The following is a 13,382-nucleotide window of genomic DNA, read 5'->3' as shown; positions in this document are numbered from 1 at the left end:
TTTAATTAACAATAATCTTTTGATGTTCTTTAATTAACAATAATCTACCTGGTTTTTGTTGCAAAAAAACCTATACATACTGGCTCCTCCCTTGCTTCTTGGAACAGTCCCTCCAAGTTATCTGAGAGGCTGTCTTCTGGGCTTACGTCCTCAGAAAATCTACTGAATAAAACATAATTCTCAACTTTTAGGTTGTACATTTTTTTTCAGTCGACAAGTGCATAACCTGAATCTACCCACGAGCAAACATCAGACAAACTCAAATTGAGGGGCAGTCTACAAAATAATTGGCCTGCACTCTTCAAAAATGTCAGCATCATGAAATTCAAAGGAAGACCAAGGAATGGTTTCAGTTTAAAGGAGACTAAAAAGACATGGCAACTGAATCCCTCGCATAATCTTGGATTTTCTTTTGCTGAAAGGGATATTATTAAGACAGCGAGTGAGATATGGATAAGGTATATAGATAAAAAATAGCACTGTACTAGTGATAATTTCCTGATTTTGATAATTAGTACTGTGGTTATGTGCTAGAAAAAACACAATGAAGTATTGAAAGGGAGGTCATGTCTGAACTTACTTTTAAACAATCCAGAAAAAAAATGCATACAAGAGAGAGAATAAGGCAAATAAACAAATGTAGTAAAATGTTAATATTTGGGGAGTCCAAGGGAAAGGTATCCTAGAAATCTTTGTATGATTCTTGCAACCTTTCTCTAAGTGTGAAATTATGTTAAAAAAAGAACAAGTTGAGTTAACTATTAAGGAAACGTTGCAAGTGGTTTTCAAAAACAAGTTCTAGTGGACATTTATTTATCCTTTCCCCATCCGTCAAGCACATTTCTTACTTCGTCATTTCCAAGATTTTCTCCTGAAAAACTTCATTTTACCATGAAACATTAAAATGAAAAGAGTGCCAAGCACTTTAAAACTGATAGCAAGTTAATTCAAGTAAAAATGTTACAGGATTTTTTCTTTTAAGCAAATGAGGGAGAGTATACATTTTCATTAGTTTTGATTAAATTAGTAAATTTAAATTACATTTAATTAACTTAATAGGCCCAGAATTTCTTTCCTTTTTGGGAGGGGTGGAGTGAGAGTAGATGATGCCTTAAAAAAATACTGTTTTTCCTCTTTGCTTGTAGAGTAGAAAAATTTTACTAAATGTAAAATATAAATATAATAAAATATATACAAATGTAATAAAATGTAAGTAAGTATAATACAAAATATAAACCTATTTCTTTTATTTGTAGTTAAAATGTTGATTTTCAGTTTCAGATCTTTTCAGCGTCTAAGGCAAAAAAGAATTTTAAAATCAATCCACTAGAGGGCGCCAATGATCATATTATCTATCTTAAAGTCGAAAAGACATACATTCAGCTAATTCTATTTTAAGATCCAGACCAACTTTTTCCACATGACAAAGTGACCCTTTCAGTTTTTCCATACTTCTTTGCAAACTGACCTTATTTAAAGTTCAGTTTGAATTTGACTCAACAGGTGTTGTGAGTTGAAATCCTTGGAAGGGTTCCTTTGCATAGAATCCGGGAGTCCTATATTTCTTCAAAATCTTTTTCTCTCTACCTCCCCAATCAGCCTTGGAACAGATGACCCGAATTTGATTTTCTGCTCTGCACTGGGTCACATTTTCACTTTAATATTTCATGTTTTTAAGTTATAACGATGAAACTTTCAATAAAATTGACTTTATAGTACTATGATTTGAATTTGGTTGTCATCTTTATTTATGTAACAAATGCTAGTTTTTAAAGCAACTCCTTGGTCAAAAAACTATACTAGGCACACTCTGTTGTAAAAGATGACCTACATATATCCTGCCATTAGGGAATTAAATTTTTGGTAGGGGAGATATAGCATGTATGTGACACCTGTAATACAAGATAGACTGTGATAAGTTTCAAAGGAGAGGTATAGTGTTATGAAAATTCAGAATCTTACTTGTCCATAAATTAATTTGTTTTAGGCTTGGTTCCGTTTATTTTCAGCTTTAAGGCCATGTTCATTTGAATGATTAATATAAGGATCCACTTTACTTCCTGTGGTTCTTTTGTCCTTGGATCATATTTTTTAAATTTCTTTATGTTTTTTTACTCTCATGCCTGGCCCCAGTTCTCATCAATGTTTGTTTTATTTTGCCCTCAACAATAGCAATCTGTGTTCCATATTTACAGTCCTTGCAGATGCTATTCCTCATAGCATATTATTTTTAACCTTCACCTTACCCACACTAGTGACAACATGACCTAATCTTTTCCAGAGGTGATTAACATTAGAAGATGTGCTCAGGTTCCTCTCATCTATAAAAGGGAGATATTAATAGTATCTGCCTCTAGGACAGATGACATGACAATTAACAAGTGAATACTTGCACTTAGAGTAGTGCCTGGCACACACTATGTAAATTATAATCATTATTAAAATAAAAATTTAGAGGCACACAACATAAATATGTATCATATATATATGATATATGTGTGTGTGTGTGTGTGTCTGTGTGTCTGTGTTTTTTTGGCTGTGCCATGGGTGGGGCATGCGAGATCTTAGTTCCCTGACCAGGGATTGAAACTGTGCCCCCTGCATTGGGAGCACAGAGTCTTAACTGCTGGACTGCCAGGGAAGTCCCTCTGATGTCTCTCTCTCTCTTCTTTTTTTTTATAATTTGTAAGAGTGTTTTTTTAAAGGTAATTAATTTATTTATTATTGTCTGCTTTGGGTTTTCATTGCTGCACACAGGCTTTTCTCTAGCTGTGGGGAGCAGGGGCTACTCTTTGTTGTGGTGTGCGGGCTTCTCATTGCGGTGGCTTCTCCTGTTGCAGAGCATGGGCTCTAGGTGCACAGGCTTCAGTAGTTGTGGCACATAGGCTTAGTTGCTCCGCGACATGTAGCATCTTCCTGGACCAGGGATCGAACCTTGTGCCCTGCATCGACAGGCGGATTCTTAATCACTGCGCCACCAGGGAAGTCGGTCCCTCTGATATCACTTAACTATCTAGTCTCACCTTAAGATTTTCCTGTCTTTTTCTTCTTCAGCCTCCTACAGGAAGAAAGAAAATAGACAATATTGTATAGTGCTATATATTGTAGTCATTAAAAACTCTGGGTATGGAGCTAACTGGATGTACTGACACCTCCACTTAATAGATGGTAATCTTGGCCATGTTACATAGCATTCATAATCTTAGTTTATTCATGAATAAAATAAAGATAATAATTGTATCTAATTTATACAGTTATTGGGAGCTGACATGAAGTAATGAACACAGAAGGGAGTTCCCTGGTGGCCTAGTGGTTAGGATTCTGGGCTTTCACTGCTGTGGCCTGGGTTCAATCCATGCTCGGGGAGCTGAGACCCCTCAAGCCCTGCAGCATTGTTGAAAAAAACAAAACAAGACAAAACAAAAACACAATACAGAAGAGGGACTTTCCTGGTGGTCCAGTGGTTAAGACTCTGCACTCCCAATGCAGGGAGCCCATGTTCGAACTAGATTCTGCACGCTGCAACTAAAGATCCCGCAGGAGGCAAAGAAGATCCCTCGTGCCTCAACTAAGACCTGGTGCAGGTAAATAAATGAATGAATGAATGAATAAATAAATAAATATTTAAACCCCCCTACAGAAGCATTTAGCACAATTCCTGGCACATATTTATGTACTGAATAACTGTTATTTATCAAAATCATCATCATTATTGTTATTTTTGTTATTAGCATGCTATTACTATGTTCCAGTACTGTTTTGGGCATATTGTACACATGTAAAGAGTATTTATTGAATGTAAACTGCTTGTCAAGTTCAGAAGTGCATTCTAGCCCTGTAAATTCTGTGTGTAACAGGCAAGCCTTCACATTTATTCAGACCACGTCTTCACACCAAAGAATAAAGGATTGCTCATATACAACAGACCCTCCAAATCTGTGGGTTCTACATCTGCAGATTCAACCAACTGCAGATGGAAAAATATTTGGAAAAAAAATTTCAGAAAGTTCCAAAAAGCAAAACTTGAATTTGCCAAGCTCCAGCAGCTAGTTACATAACACTTACATTGTATTTACAATTATTTACCTAGCATTTACACTGTATTAGGTATTATAAGTAATCTAGATTTAAAGTATACGGGAGGATGTGCGTAGGTTACATGAAAATACTATATGCCATTTTATATAAGGGACTTGAGCATCTGGGAAATTTATTATCTGCAGCCACGGGGTGGGGTGGGGGGAGAGGGAGGGTATCCAGGAACCAATTCCCCAGGACACTGAGGGATGACCATGTCTTCCCTGAAGGCCTGGGTTACCTATAGAATTAAAAAGCTGTCAACATGTAATTCACCCTAGTAACACAGATAAACTAATGATGTGAACTCTATCTGCAAATAATTTGCTGCTCTGGAGTTCTTGTGGTCTTAGGTGACTGTCATTGGAAATCTTATTATTTTTAATTAGATATGGACACATCTAATTCAGGAAATATTTTCTTCTTAACATGCACTTACTAGCCTAACCACAACCAGTTTTAAATCAGATATCCTTTCAGGTTCTGTTTGTTGCCTTGCCTCCCCTCCACTCCTCTCCTCTCCCCTGCCCTTCCCTTCCCTTTCTTTTCCCTTCCTTTTCTTCCTCACCCTTCCTCCCTTTCTTCGTTTCTTATCCTGCTTTTAGACATGATACTTCCAAGACTTGAATCATTATGCTCTGGCATATAGAGAGCTTTCAGAGTGAGTAGGACAGGTTGGTGACTAGGGAGTATATTGGCCAAATTTACTTATCAGTCAGAATAAATGTCATAATTTGAGAAATATAAAGTAATCTTTGTATAAGCAATTTTCTTTGCTGTTTCTTAAATAATTATTTAATTTTCATACTCATATTTCCCTATTATTTTTTTCTCCTGATTTCAAAAACCCTGTTATGAAGGAAATAATGAAGATAGGAAAAGAGGAAGGAATGAACACTGAGTGTTTAGGTGTAAAGTCTTGTACTGGATGGTTTTATATATCTTACTCGTTACAATTGAAAGTTACAAAGGATTGTAATTCTTTACAGTTAACCCTTTTAAACTTAGTTAACTAATTTACTCAGATAGCTGGTAAGAGACAGCATTGAGATCTGAAACCAGCTTTGTTTAAATCCAGTATCCATGCTATTTTGACTATCCCATTGACTTTCAGACTTGCAATGGGATCTGAGGTCTTCAGAGACTATGACCAAGCAGAGCACTGGGACTCCTTTATCCCTATTTGACCAGAGCAAGTCCACTTATATCTGTTTCATTTACTGAAGCTCCACACAGAATTCCATTTTAAAAGAAAATTCCATTACTAGCAAAAAGTATGACATGTTGGCCACACTATGTTAAAACTTTTGAAAATATATCCCCAAATCATCATAGAACTCTGAGGTTATTAGAAAGGTGGAAAAGCAAGGTGGTCAGTTTGCAATTTGGTCATTCTGAGCTCTAGCAAAATGTCATAAATTCTTAGATTCTTAGCAATGTGACAACTACCTCGTTAGTTTATTTCTTCATTCAACTTAGGTATGAATTACTCAAGTGATAGAATATCAATATATGCACCAAAAGATGAACATAAAAGTCATCCTTTCAATGTAAATTAGCCACGACAGGATGCGCCTTTGTCAGTGGGCTTCTCCGTGGAGCGTGGTGAAGCTTGAGGTGTACTCACTGTGTATCCCATGGTCTGGAAATAAAAAGCACCCCCTACCTCTTGTCTTCCCCATCAAATACACATAACATTAGTCACAGGGTTGAAACCTCTTTAATTCAGAGAGAGAGCAGAGAGATATAATAAAAAGATAAACTGGACTTAGTGAAATGACAGGAGTCCAACAGGCCAAGTGGCATTGGGCAAACAATGAATCCCTTTAAACCAGTGCTTTTCAAACTGCGGGTTGTACCCATCAGTTGGCTGCAATCAGCATTAAAGAATGAAGTGGAACAGAGTAGAATATTTATTTTATGAAAACTTTTCTCAGTTATAAGTGTGTGAGAGAGACAAAGTCTTTATGTAGTATGTATATCTTTCTGTTACTGTCAAAAAAGTTTGAAGGACATTGCTTTCCAAGGTTCTCTTTGTATGTTCTTTTATATGTGAAATGGGGACAATAACACAGCTTTTATGTACCTCACAGAGTCAATGTAAATACCAAATAAGATTATGACTGTGCGTTTTTTCAGGAAACTTCAGCAAAGTGCTTTATAAATTTAAAGTGTTGCTGAAATCAAAAATGGGTCATTTGTTTTACAAAATGAAGAATACTACCATTTTCTGTGGCCCATATTCACACAAATCTCTCAGGTAGAGTAATGTATTTGAGCTCAGGCTATTACATGAAATTCCTAAACAATTCGAAATTAAGTTCATATTTTCTTTTCATTACATCAAGACATAAATATTTGGCATTTTCTTTCTGTTATTGCTGTGATAGACTTAGATGAAAATAATTGAATTAATACATCAATATTTTATTTAGAGTCTCTGGGAGAGTCCTTTAAAAGAAAGTGAAATTGTGGGTTTGTGTTTGTTATTATCACAAATTGACTTATTTAGACTTTTGTTTAGACTTCCATCTCCATCAATATCCCAAATTACCAAATGCTTTCCAAATAGCTCTTTTACTACTAGCCTGCCTTCTCTCCCCCTTCAAACAAATAGACAGGCAGACAAACAAACAAACCCTTCTGTTCCCAACCTACCTGTCTATTCCAATGGTTTTAAAACTCCTTGGCTAAAAATATTGGAACTTTATTTTACTTTGGTCTATTACTAACGCCCCTAAATCCAATTTGTTGCCAAGCTTTGTTTTTTTGGTTGAAACGTCCCTCATAAATACTATCAACCTCCTCTAACACCATCCTAGCCTCCAACCTAATCACCTCATCACCAGATGACCTGAAAAGTCTTCTTTGCCTCTCTCGACTCTATTTGGTTTATGTAATTTTCTCAAAACATTTTTGTTAAACATCATTTTAATAATGTACAACATGATGGCTACAGTTAACACTGATGTATGATGTATAGAAAAGTTGTTGAGAGTAAATCCTAAGCATTCTCATCAAAAGGAGAAAACTTTTCTTTTTTCTTTTCTTTTTACTGTATCAATATGAGATGATGGATGTTAGCAGAACCTATTGTGGTAATCATTTCACAATATATGTAAATCAAACTATCATGCTGTACCCCTTAAACTTATACAGTGATGTATAGCAATTATTTCTCAGTAAAACTGGAAATAAGAAAAAAAAAACCCAAAAAAGTATTTTACTCCTTGCACATGACTCATGAAGGCTATATGGCTTCCACATTATTTTCAGAATTCCCCCTGGATATTGGTGTCTTCTGTTATATACATCCATTCCACCCCCAATGATTGATTCATTTATCCAAACTTTTTTTTTCTTTCTTTTTTTTTTTTTGTAAAAGGTGAAAGGTCTACTTGATCTGGAGAGAAACGGGAGTATCCAAACATTTAAAATTTCTATTTTTGTTGGGTATCTCATTGTGTACTGTGAATATTAAGTTGAACATAACAGTCTTCACTGTTGTAAGAGCAAATACCATAATGGCAATGGCAAACAAATACATAATCATAATGTTTTCTGACAAAGAAATAATGTGCCATGACGTCAAAGGAAAAACAGCAACCACCAAATCTAATTTCCTGCTATTTCTCAACTCTCAGTCTTTCACTTCAGCCAAACAAGTCTCCTATGAAAATTAATCACTTTTCAACCTTTGCTGAGAAATATATGTGATCCTTGGCTTACTTTTTCCATCCAAAAATCATTCATCTTTAAAAACTCAGTTCATCCTTCTTTTACCCTAAAACCTTCCTTCACCATTTCAACTTTGTTCATGTTTCTCTCTCTCCTTACACTTCTAGTATGTTTAAAAACTTTTTGGTACATAGTTATATTCATTTTATGTAAGTTTTGTCTCTACAACTGAATGACACTTTCTTTGAGGGCTGTTTCTTTGTTCCATCAGTACCCGGCTCAGTGTTAGGAACCTAACTTGTGTTTATCTTTTCTAAGAAAACTGAACAATACACAGCACTCCTACTTTAAAGAAGTAAAATGGAAAATTTCAGAGCATAAGCCTTTGCTAAGCAACCTCATTTTAAGTGACATATTTGCTAAACTAATTCTTGTATATGCAGTCACTGTGAGAATAATTGTAATATACTTTTTTCCAGGGAAACGAAAGCATTTTGATTTTTCCCATTTCTTCTTCAATAAAACACACACTGATATACAAAAAATGTTAAGTGAGGAATTGGTGGGAGAATTTAGATATCTAGCTTTCTAGTGCAAGAAAATGCACTAGAAGGAAAGAAAAAAATTTTTGTGTTACAAATATACAGATTTTATTATAAATAAAATACTATTTTTTAAACATAAAATAAATGCCAAGTGTTGCATTTTATTTACTACCCTGGAGAACAAGACTGTAGATTTTAAGGCACACAGCTAAAGTGAAGGCACATGGAAAAGGGCAAAGGGAAAATTTCAGGGAATAGCTATGTATGTTCCCTGTGACACCCAGCATTCTGCCGCAGCCACCTTGTCAATTTTATTAATAAAATACAGATAACTAGAACTATACAATAAAATAATGGCTATATTGCAGGAGTGTAATTAAGGTATCATCTTATAAATAACTTTTATTTTAAAAATAAAATTCTGCTTATGTGTCCTAGATATTGTAAATTGAGCTGCAATGGACATTGTGGTACATGACTCTTTTTTTTTTTTTTTTTTTTTTTTTTTGCGGTATGCGGGCCTCTCACTGTTGTGGCCTCTCCCGTTGCAGAGCACAGGCTCCGGATGCGCAGGCCCAGCGGCCATGGCTCACGGGCCCATCCGCTCTGCGGCATGTGGGATCTTCCTGGACCGGGGCATGAACCCATGTCCCCTGCATCGGCAGGTGGACTCCCAACCACTGCGCCACCAGGGAAGCCCCTATTTGTAGTTTTTTAAGGAACCTCCATACTGTTCTCCATAGTGGCTGTATCAATTTACATTCCCACGAACAGTGCAAGAGGGATCCCTTTTCTCCACACCCTCTCCAGCATTTATTGTTTCTAGATTTTTGATCATGGCCATTCTGACCGGTGTGAGGTGATATCTCATTGTAGTTTTGATTTGCATTTCTCTAATGATTAGTGATGGGAGCATTCTTTCATGTGTTTGTTGGCAATCTGTATATCTTCTTTGAAGAAATGTCTATTTAGGTCTTCTGCCCATTTTTTGGATTGAGTTGTTTGTTTTATTGATATTGAGCTGCATGAGCTGCTCATAAATTTGGAGATTAATCCTTTGTCAGTTGCTTCATTTGCAAATATTTTCTCCCATTCTGAGTGTTGTCTTTTGGTCTTGTTTATGGTTTCCTTTGCTGTGCAAAAGCTTTTAAGTTTCATTAGGTCCCATTTGTTTATTTTTGTTTTTATTTCCATTTCTCTAGTGTATATGGACATATGTACACTACCAAATATAAAATAGATAGCTAGTGGGAAGCAGACGCATAGCACAGGGAGATCAGCTTGGTGCTTTGTGACCACCTAGAGGGGTTGGATAGGGAGGGTGGGAGCGAGGGAGACACAAGAGGGAGGAGATATGGAGTTATATGTATATGTGTAACTGATTCACTTTGTTATAAAGCAGAAACTAATACACCATTGTAAAGCAATTATACTCCAATAAAAATGTTAAAAAAATAAAAATAAAAATAAAATTCTGTTTAAAAATATACCACACAGATGGAAAAGGAGAAAAGAAACAACAACAACAACAACGAATCCCCAAAATTTCACTGTGGCCTAAGACTTACTGGAGTGAACCTGATCCATAGGCTAGATGGAAAACTACCTCAACAGTCTATCTTCAGTCCTTTTCCTGCAACCTTGACAAAAACGTCTGTTAGGATGTGGCCACTTAACAAGAGGAACTAGCTAGGAAACACTGATGTGAACACTTGGCAAGAAAGAGCCGTGCTTCCTGTTATATAAGAGGCCTGAGAGGAGGAATGGAGTGGAAGCTTAGGAAGATGCCAGGTCAAAACACTGGTGAGTCAAATCTGGGATGCAAGGAAGAGATGGAAAGGGGAAGAGCTAGGTTAGACCACCTCTCCCTCTCTGCCTTTCTGCAGCACAATCCCTGATGCCCTAGAAGTACTCAGTAATTATGCAGCCCCTCATCAAAATGATCCATCCAGCTCAAACAATTGCCAGAAGGTTTTAATGTCTTGCACTATTTAGTGAGTCCTGTGTGACAGTTTTTATTTGTTTGTTTTTTCTTTTTATGCCACCTGGCCAGCTTAGAATGTCTAGATAAATTTCCATTTGTAGTGACAAGTTTTTGGAGAATCACAGTAAACTCTGACTTTACTTCTTGACACATCCTTGTACCCTGGGTTCACCATAGAGTACATTTACAAGCATAGAGACAACTTGTTCATCTGTTATTAAAGGATCTTTGCCATTTTCAAGAATGTGTCCTTTTCTTCAGAGATCTGACTGTTGAAGAGGCAGATTCTGCAGGTCAATCAACCAGGTTGCCTCTGACGAAGACAGTCTGGAGAGATATCTGCTTTCTATAGGAGAGGGCCTTGCCTGAACCAACAGTCTTATAGTTTTGCTAACAGCCTGTTACAGTCTAGCCTACCTCCAGAAAAGCTCAAGTCAACCTCAGGGAAATGTTCAAATTTCCAAAAGTCTGAGATTTCCCACATTTCCTCTTTATTCAATCGCACATAGCTGCAAACTGCAGAAAAAACATACTAATCAAGTATAGTTCTCTCTAAGCTGCAGTGACAGAAGACTCAAGAAGCCCCAAATAAAACAAGTTATACATACTTTCTACCTATGCAAATTTCATTGTTCCTAAAGATTCTCTCAATTTACCATGTCAACCTGAGTGAAAGGAAAAGTAGATGGAAGAATAGAATGGGGATGAGGTCAAATTTGAGAATAGCTACATTTTCAGGGAGCATTTACTAGGTACCAGAGATTATGATAGACACTTTAACACACTGTTCATTTAATCATCACAAAAGGTGCATAAAGTAGGCATTACCTCCATTTTATAAATGAAGGAATGAAACCCAGAGGGGTTAAGACATTTGCCCAAGGTAACAGAGCAGAGCCAGGATTAAATTCCATACTCTGACTTCCAGAGCCCAAGCTCTTAGAGATAATACTGCCTTTGACAAGACCTCCATTCAAATTTATATAGGAAATCTGTGATCTCCATGTCCTAAAAAGTTTATGATACTGGTTTACCTGTGGTCCAGCAAAGATGCTACTGAGGAGCCAGGCCAAGCCAATCATGAGCTGTCCGAGCTTGTTGTTCCTTTTCACAGCTAGGGGCCTCGTGATGGCCAGGGAGCGGTCCAGGCTGATCACCACCATCACGAAGGCGGGGGCGTACATGGAGAAAAGCTTCAGATAGCTGAGGACTTTGCAGAGGAGTTCTCCAGCATACCATTGTACAGTAATGTTCCACATTCCATCCAGTGGCATGACAATCAGAGTCTCCAACAGGTTGGCTAAGGTCAAATGTTTTAAAAGCACTTTCATTCTTGAGAGTTTTTTCCCTTTCTCTTTCCTTTGAGTCCACTTCTGAAGTTTCAACAAGAAAGAAGCATTGAAAGTTGTGGAGAGTAGAAAAAGGAAGAAAGTAACTGTCACTCGAATCTTTCCAGATAAGGTCAGTGTGGGGAGGTTGCCCTGTGTCAGCAGGATGCTGCTGTTGATTGCTGAGCAGTGATTTTGATTCTGTTCAGGAGAGGCACTGTTTGCCATCCTTCACGGCTGATATAGCTTCAAAACTTCTGTTTCTGGCACTTCTGATGTTTTAATTGTAATTGCACTCAAAGTCCTGTTTTATTTCAGCCTTCTTTGGAGAGAAACGTTACGGGTTTATATTTATGTCAAATTTTGTCCCTGAGATACTTTATATTTAAAGTGAAAGATCAAGGTGAACTTGTTTTGTGGGCTTATAATCCAACAGAGTGCTAAAGCGAGCAAACATTTTCTGAGGGCCAAATGTAACTGTAGTATCTCAGCAGATGGCCTGGTTTCCACAACATTTTTCTTAAGTGAAGAAGGACGTTTGAAACTTAATTTTATATTTAAAATTCACTTAGGATACGGTTCAAATAACTCTAATGAAGAGATTTTCTAAAAACTATTACATGTCAACAGATGCAAAATGAAAAAGAAGAAAAATACTAAAAAAAGAACTTGATCCAGTTAAAATTTGTTGTTTTAAGAAACTAATATATTTCTCAAAAACATTTGTTTTCTTTTCAATCACACACTGCTGAGCATTCAAACACTAGATAAATAGATTTATTTAAAACCATCCTCCACAAAACACCAAATTAATACCTTAACAGTTAGAATCAATTTGATCTGATATAAATTGGGCTGCATTCAAATTTACCAATCAGTCTTAACAGTCAGATTATCCATGCTTAAGTTAGAGTAAAATCATTAACTATTTCTTCTGTTATTACCTTGATTTCATAATTGTCTAAATATTGTACCTGCCATTATTGTGCATATTGCATAAGGTGACTAGGTATTGGAGAGAATACTGTATAAATGCTGTAACCACATCTATGTATGTTTATATATAATATGAATATTTGTTTATATCCCTTTATATGCAATCTGATTGTTTCACATTAGGGTCACTTAGAAACTTTCTCTGTGTTGTTGCTTTAACTTTCATGATGAGTGCTTGATGATGTTGTTTACTAATACTGGTATGACTTAGATTGGAATTTATTAAATCACCAGATTGATTTGTCGTATGTCAACTAGTTTGCTTCTGTGACAGCCAAAGAAGGAATAATGTTAAGAATAAAGGTGGCTATTTTAATTTATATGGTCCATTCTTGTTGGTTCATTTATTTGTTTGTTCTGTCTTATATTCATTTATTTAATAAATAATTACTAAATACCTGCTATATATATACTATCTTGGCCTTGGCAGGTGATTAAAACGTGAATATGGGTGGCCTTACCTGGTGGCGTAGTGGTTGAGAGTCCGCCTGCGAATGCAGGGGACATGGGTTCATGCCCCGGTCCAGGAAGATCCCACGTGCCGCAGAGCGGCTGGGCCCGTGAGCCATGGCCGATGAGCCTGCACGTCCGGAGCCAAAACGTGAATATGGCATCACCCAGGCCCTGAAGGAACCTATTTGGTACTACAGAAGATTAGACAAGAGGACTGGATTTACCTTATGTGCCTCCTCAGTTCCTGCTGTGGTGGCTCCTGGGTCTTGAGCAGCTTAGACCAGTTGCTTACCTGGGTTCCCCTTTGGTTGTTACCACACG

General features: G+C 36.8%; 1 protein-coding gene across 2 annotated transcripts in view; it reads right to left on the bottom strand.

The window, feature by feature from the left end:
• The window catches only part of GNRHR (gonadotropin releasing hormone receptor), a gene marked incomplete at both ends in the record, with an annotated part of 30,574 nt that extends 18,734 nt beyond the window's left edge, over positions 1-11,840 (bottom strand). For both annotated transcript variants that reach the window (XM_081249517.1, XM_081249518.1), the window contains one exon: positions 11,319-11,840. In XM_081249517.1, coding sequence (XP_081105643.1) covers positions 11,319-11,840 — 522 coding nt within the window. The remainder of the gene's footprint in view (positions 1-11,318) is intronic.
• Between the last annotated feature and the right edge of the window lie 1,542 nt (positions 11,841-13,382).

Source organism: Mesoplodon bidens, assembly GCF_964165515.1.
Source record: "Mesoplodon bidens genome assembly, chromosome: 1".
Classification (NCBI taxonomy): Eukaryota; Metazoa; Chordata; class Mammalia; order Artiodactyla; family Ziphiidae; genus Mesoplodon; species Mesoplodon bidens.
This window is presented reverse-complemented; position numbering and strand designations above follow the sequence as displayed.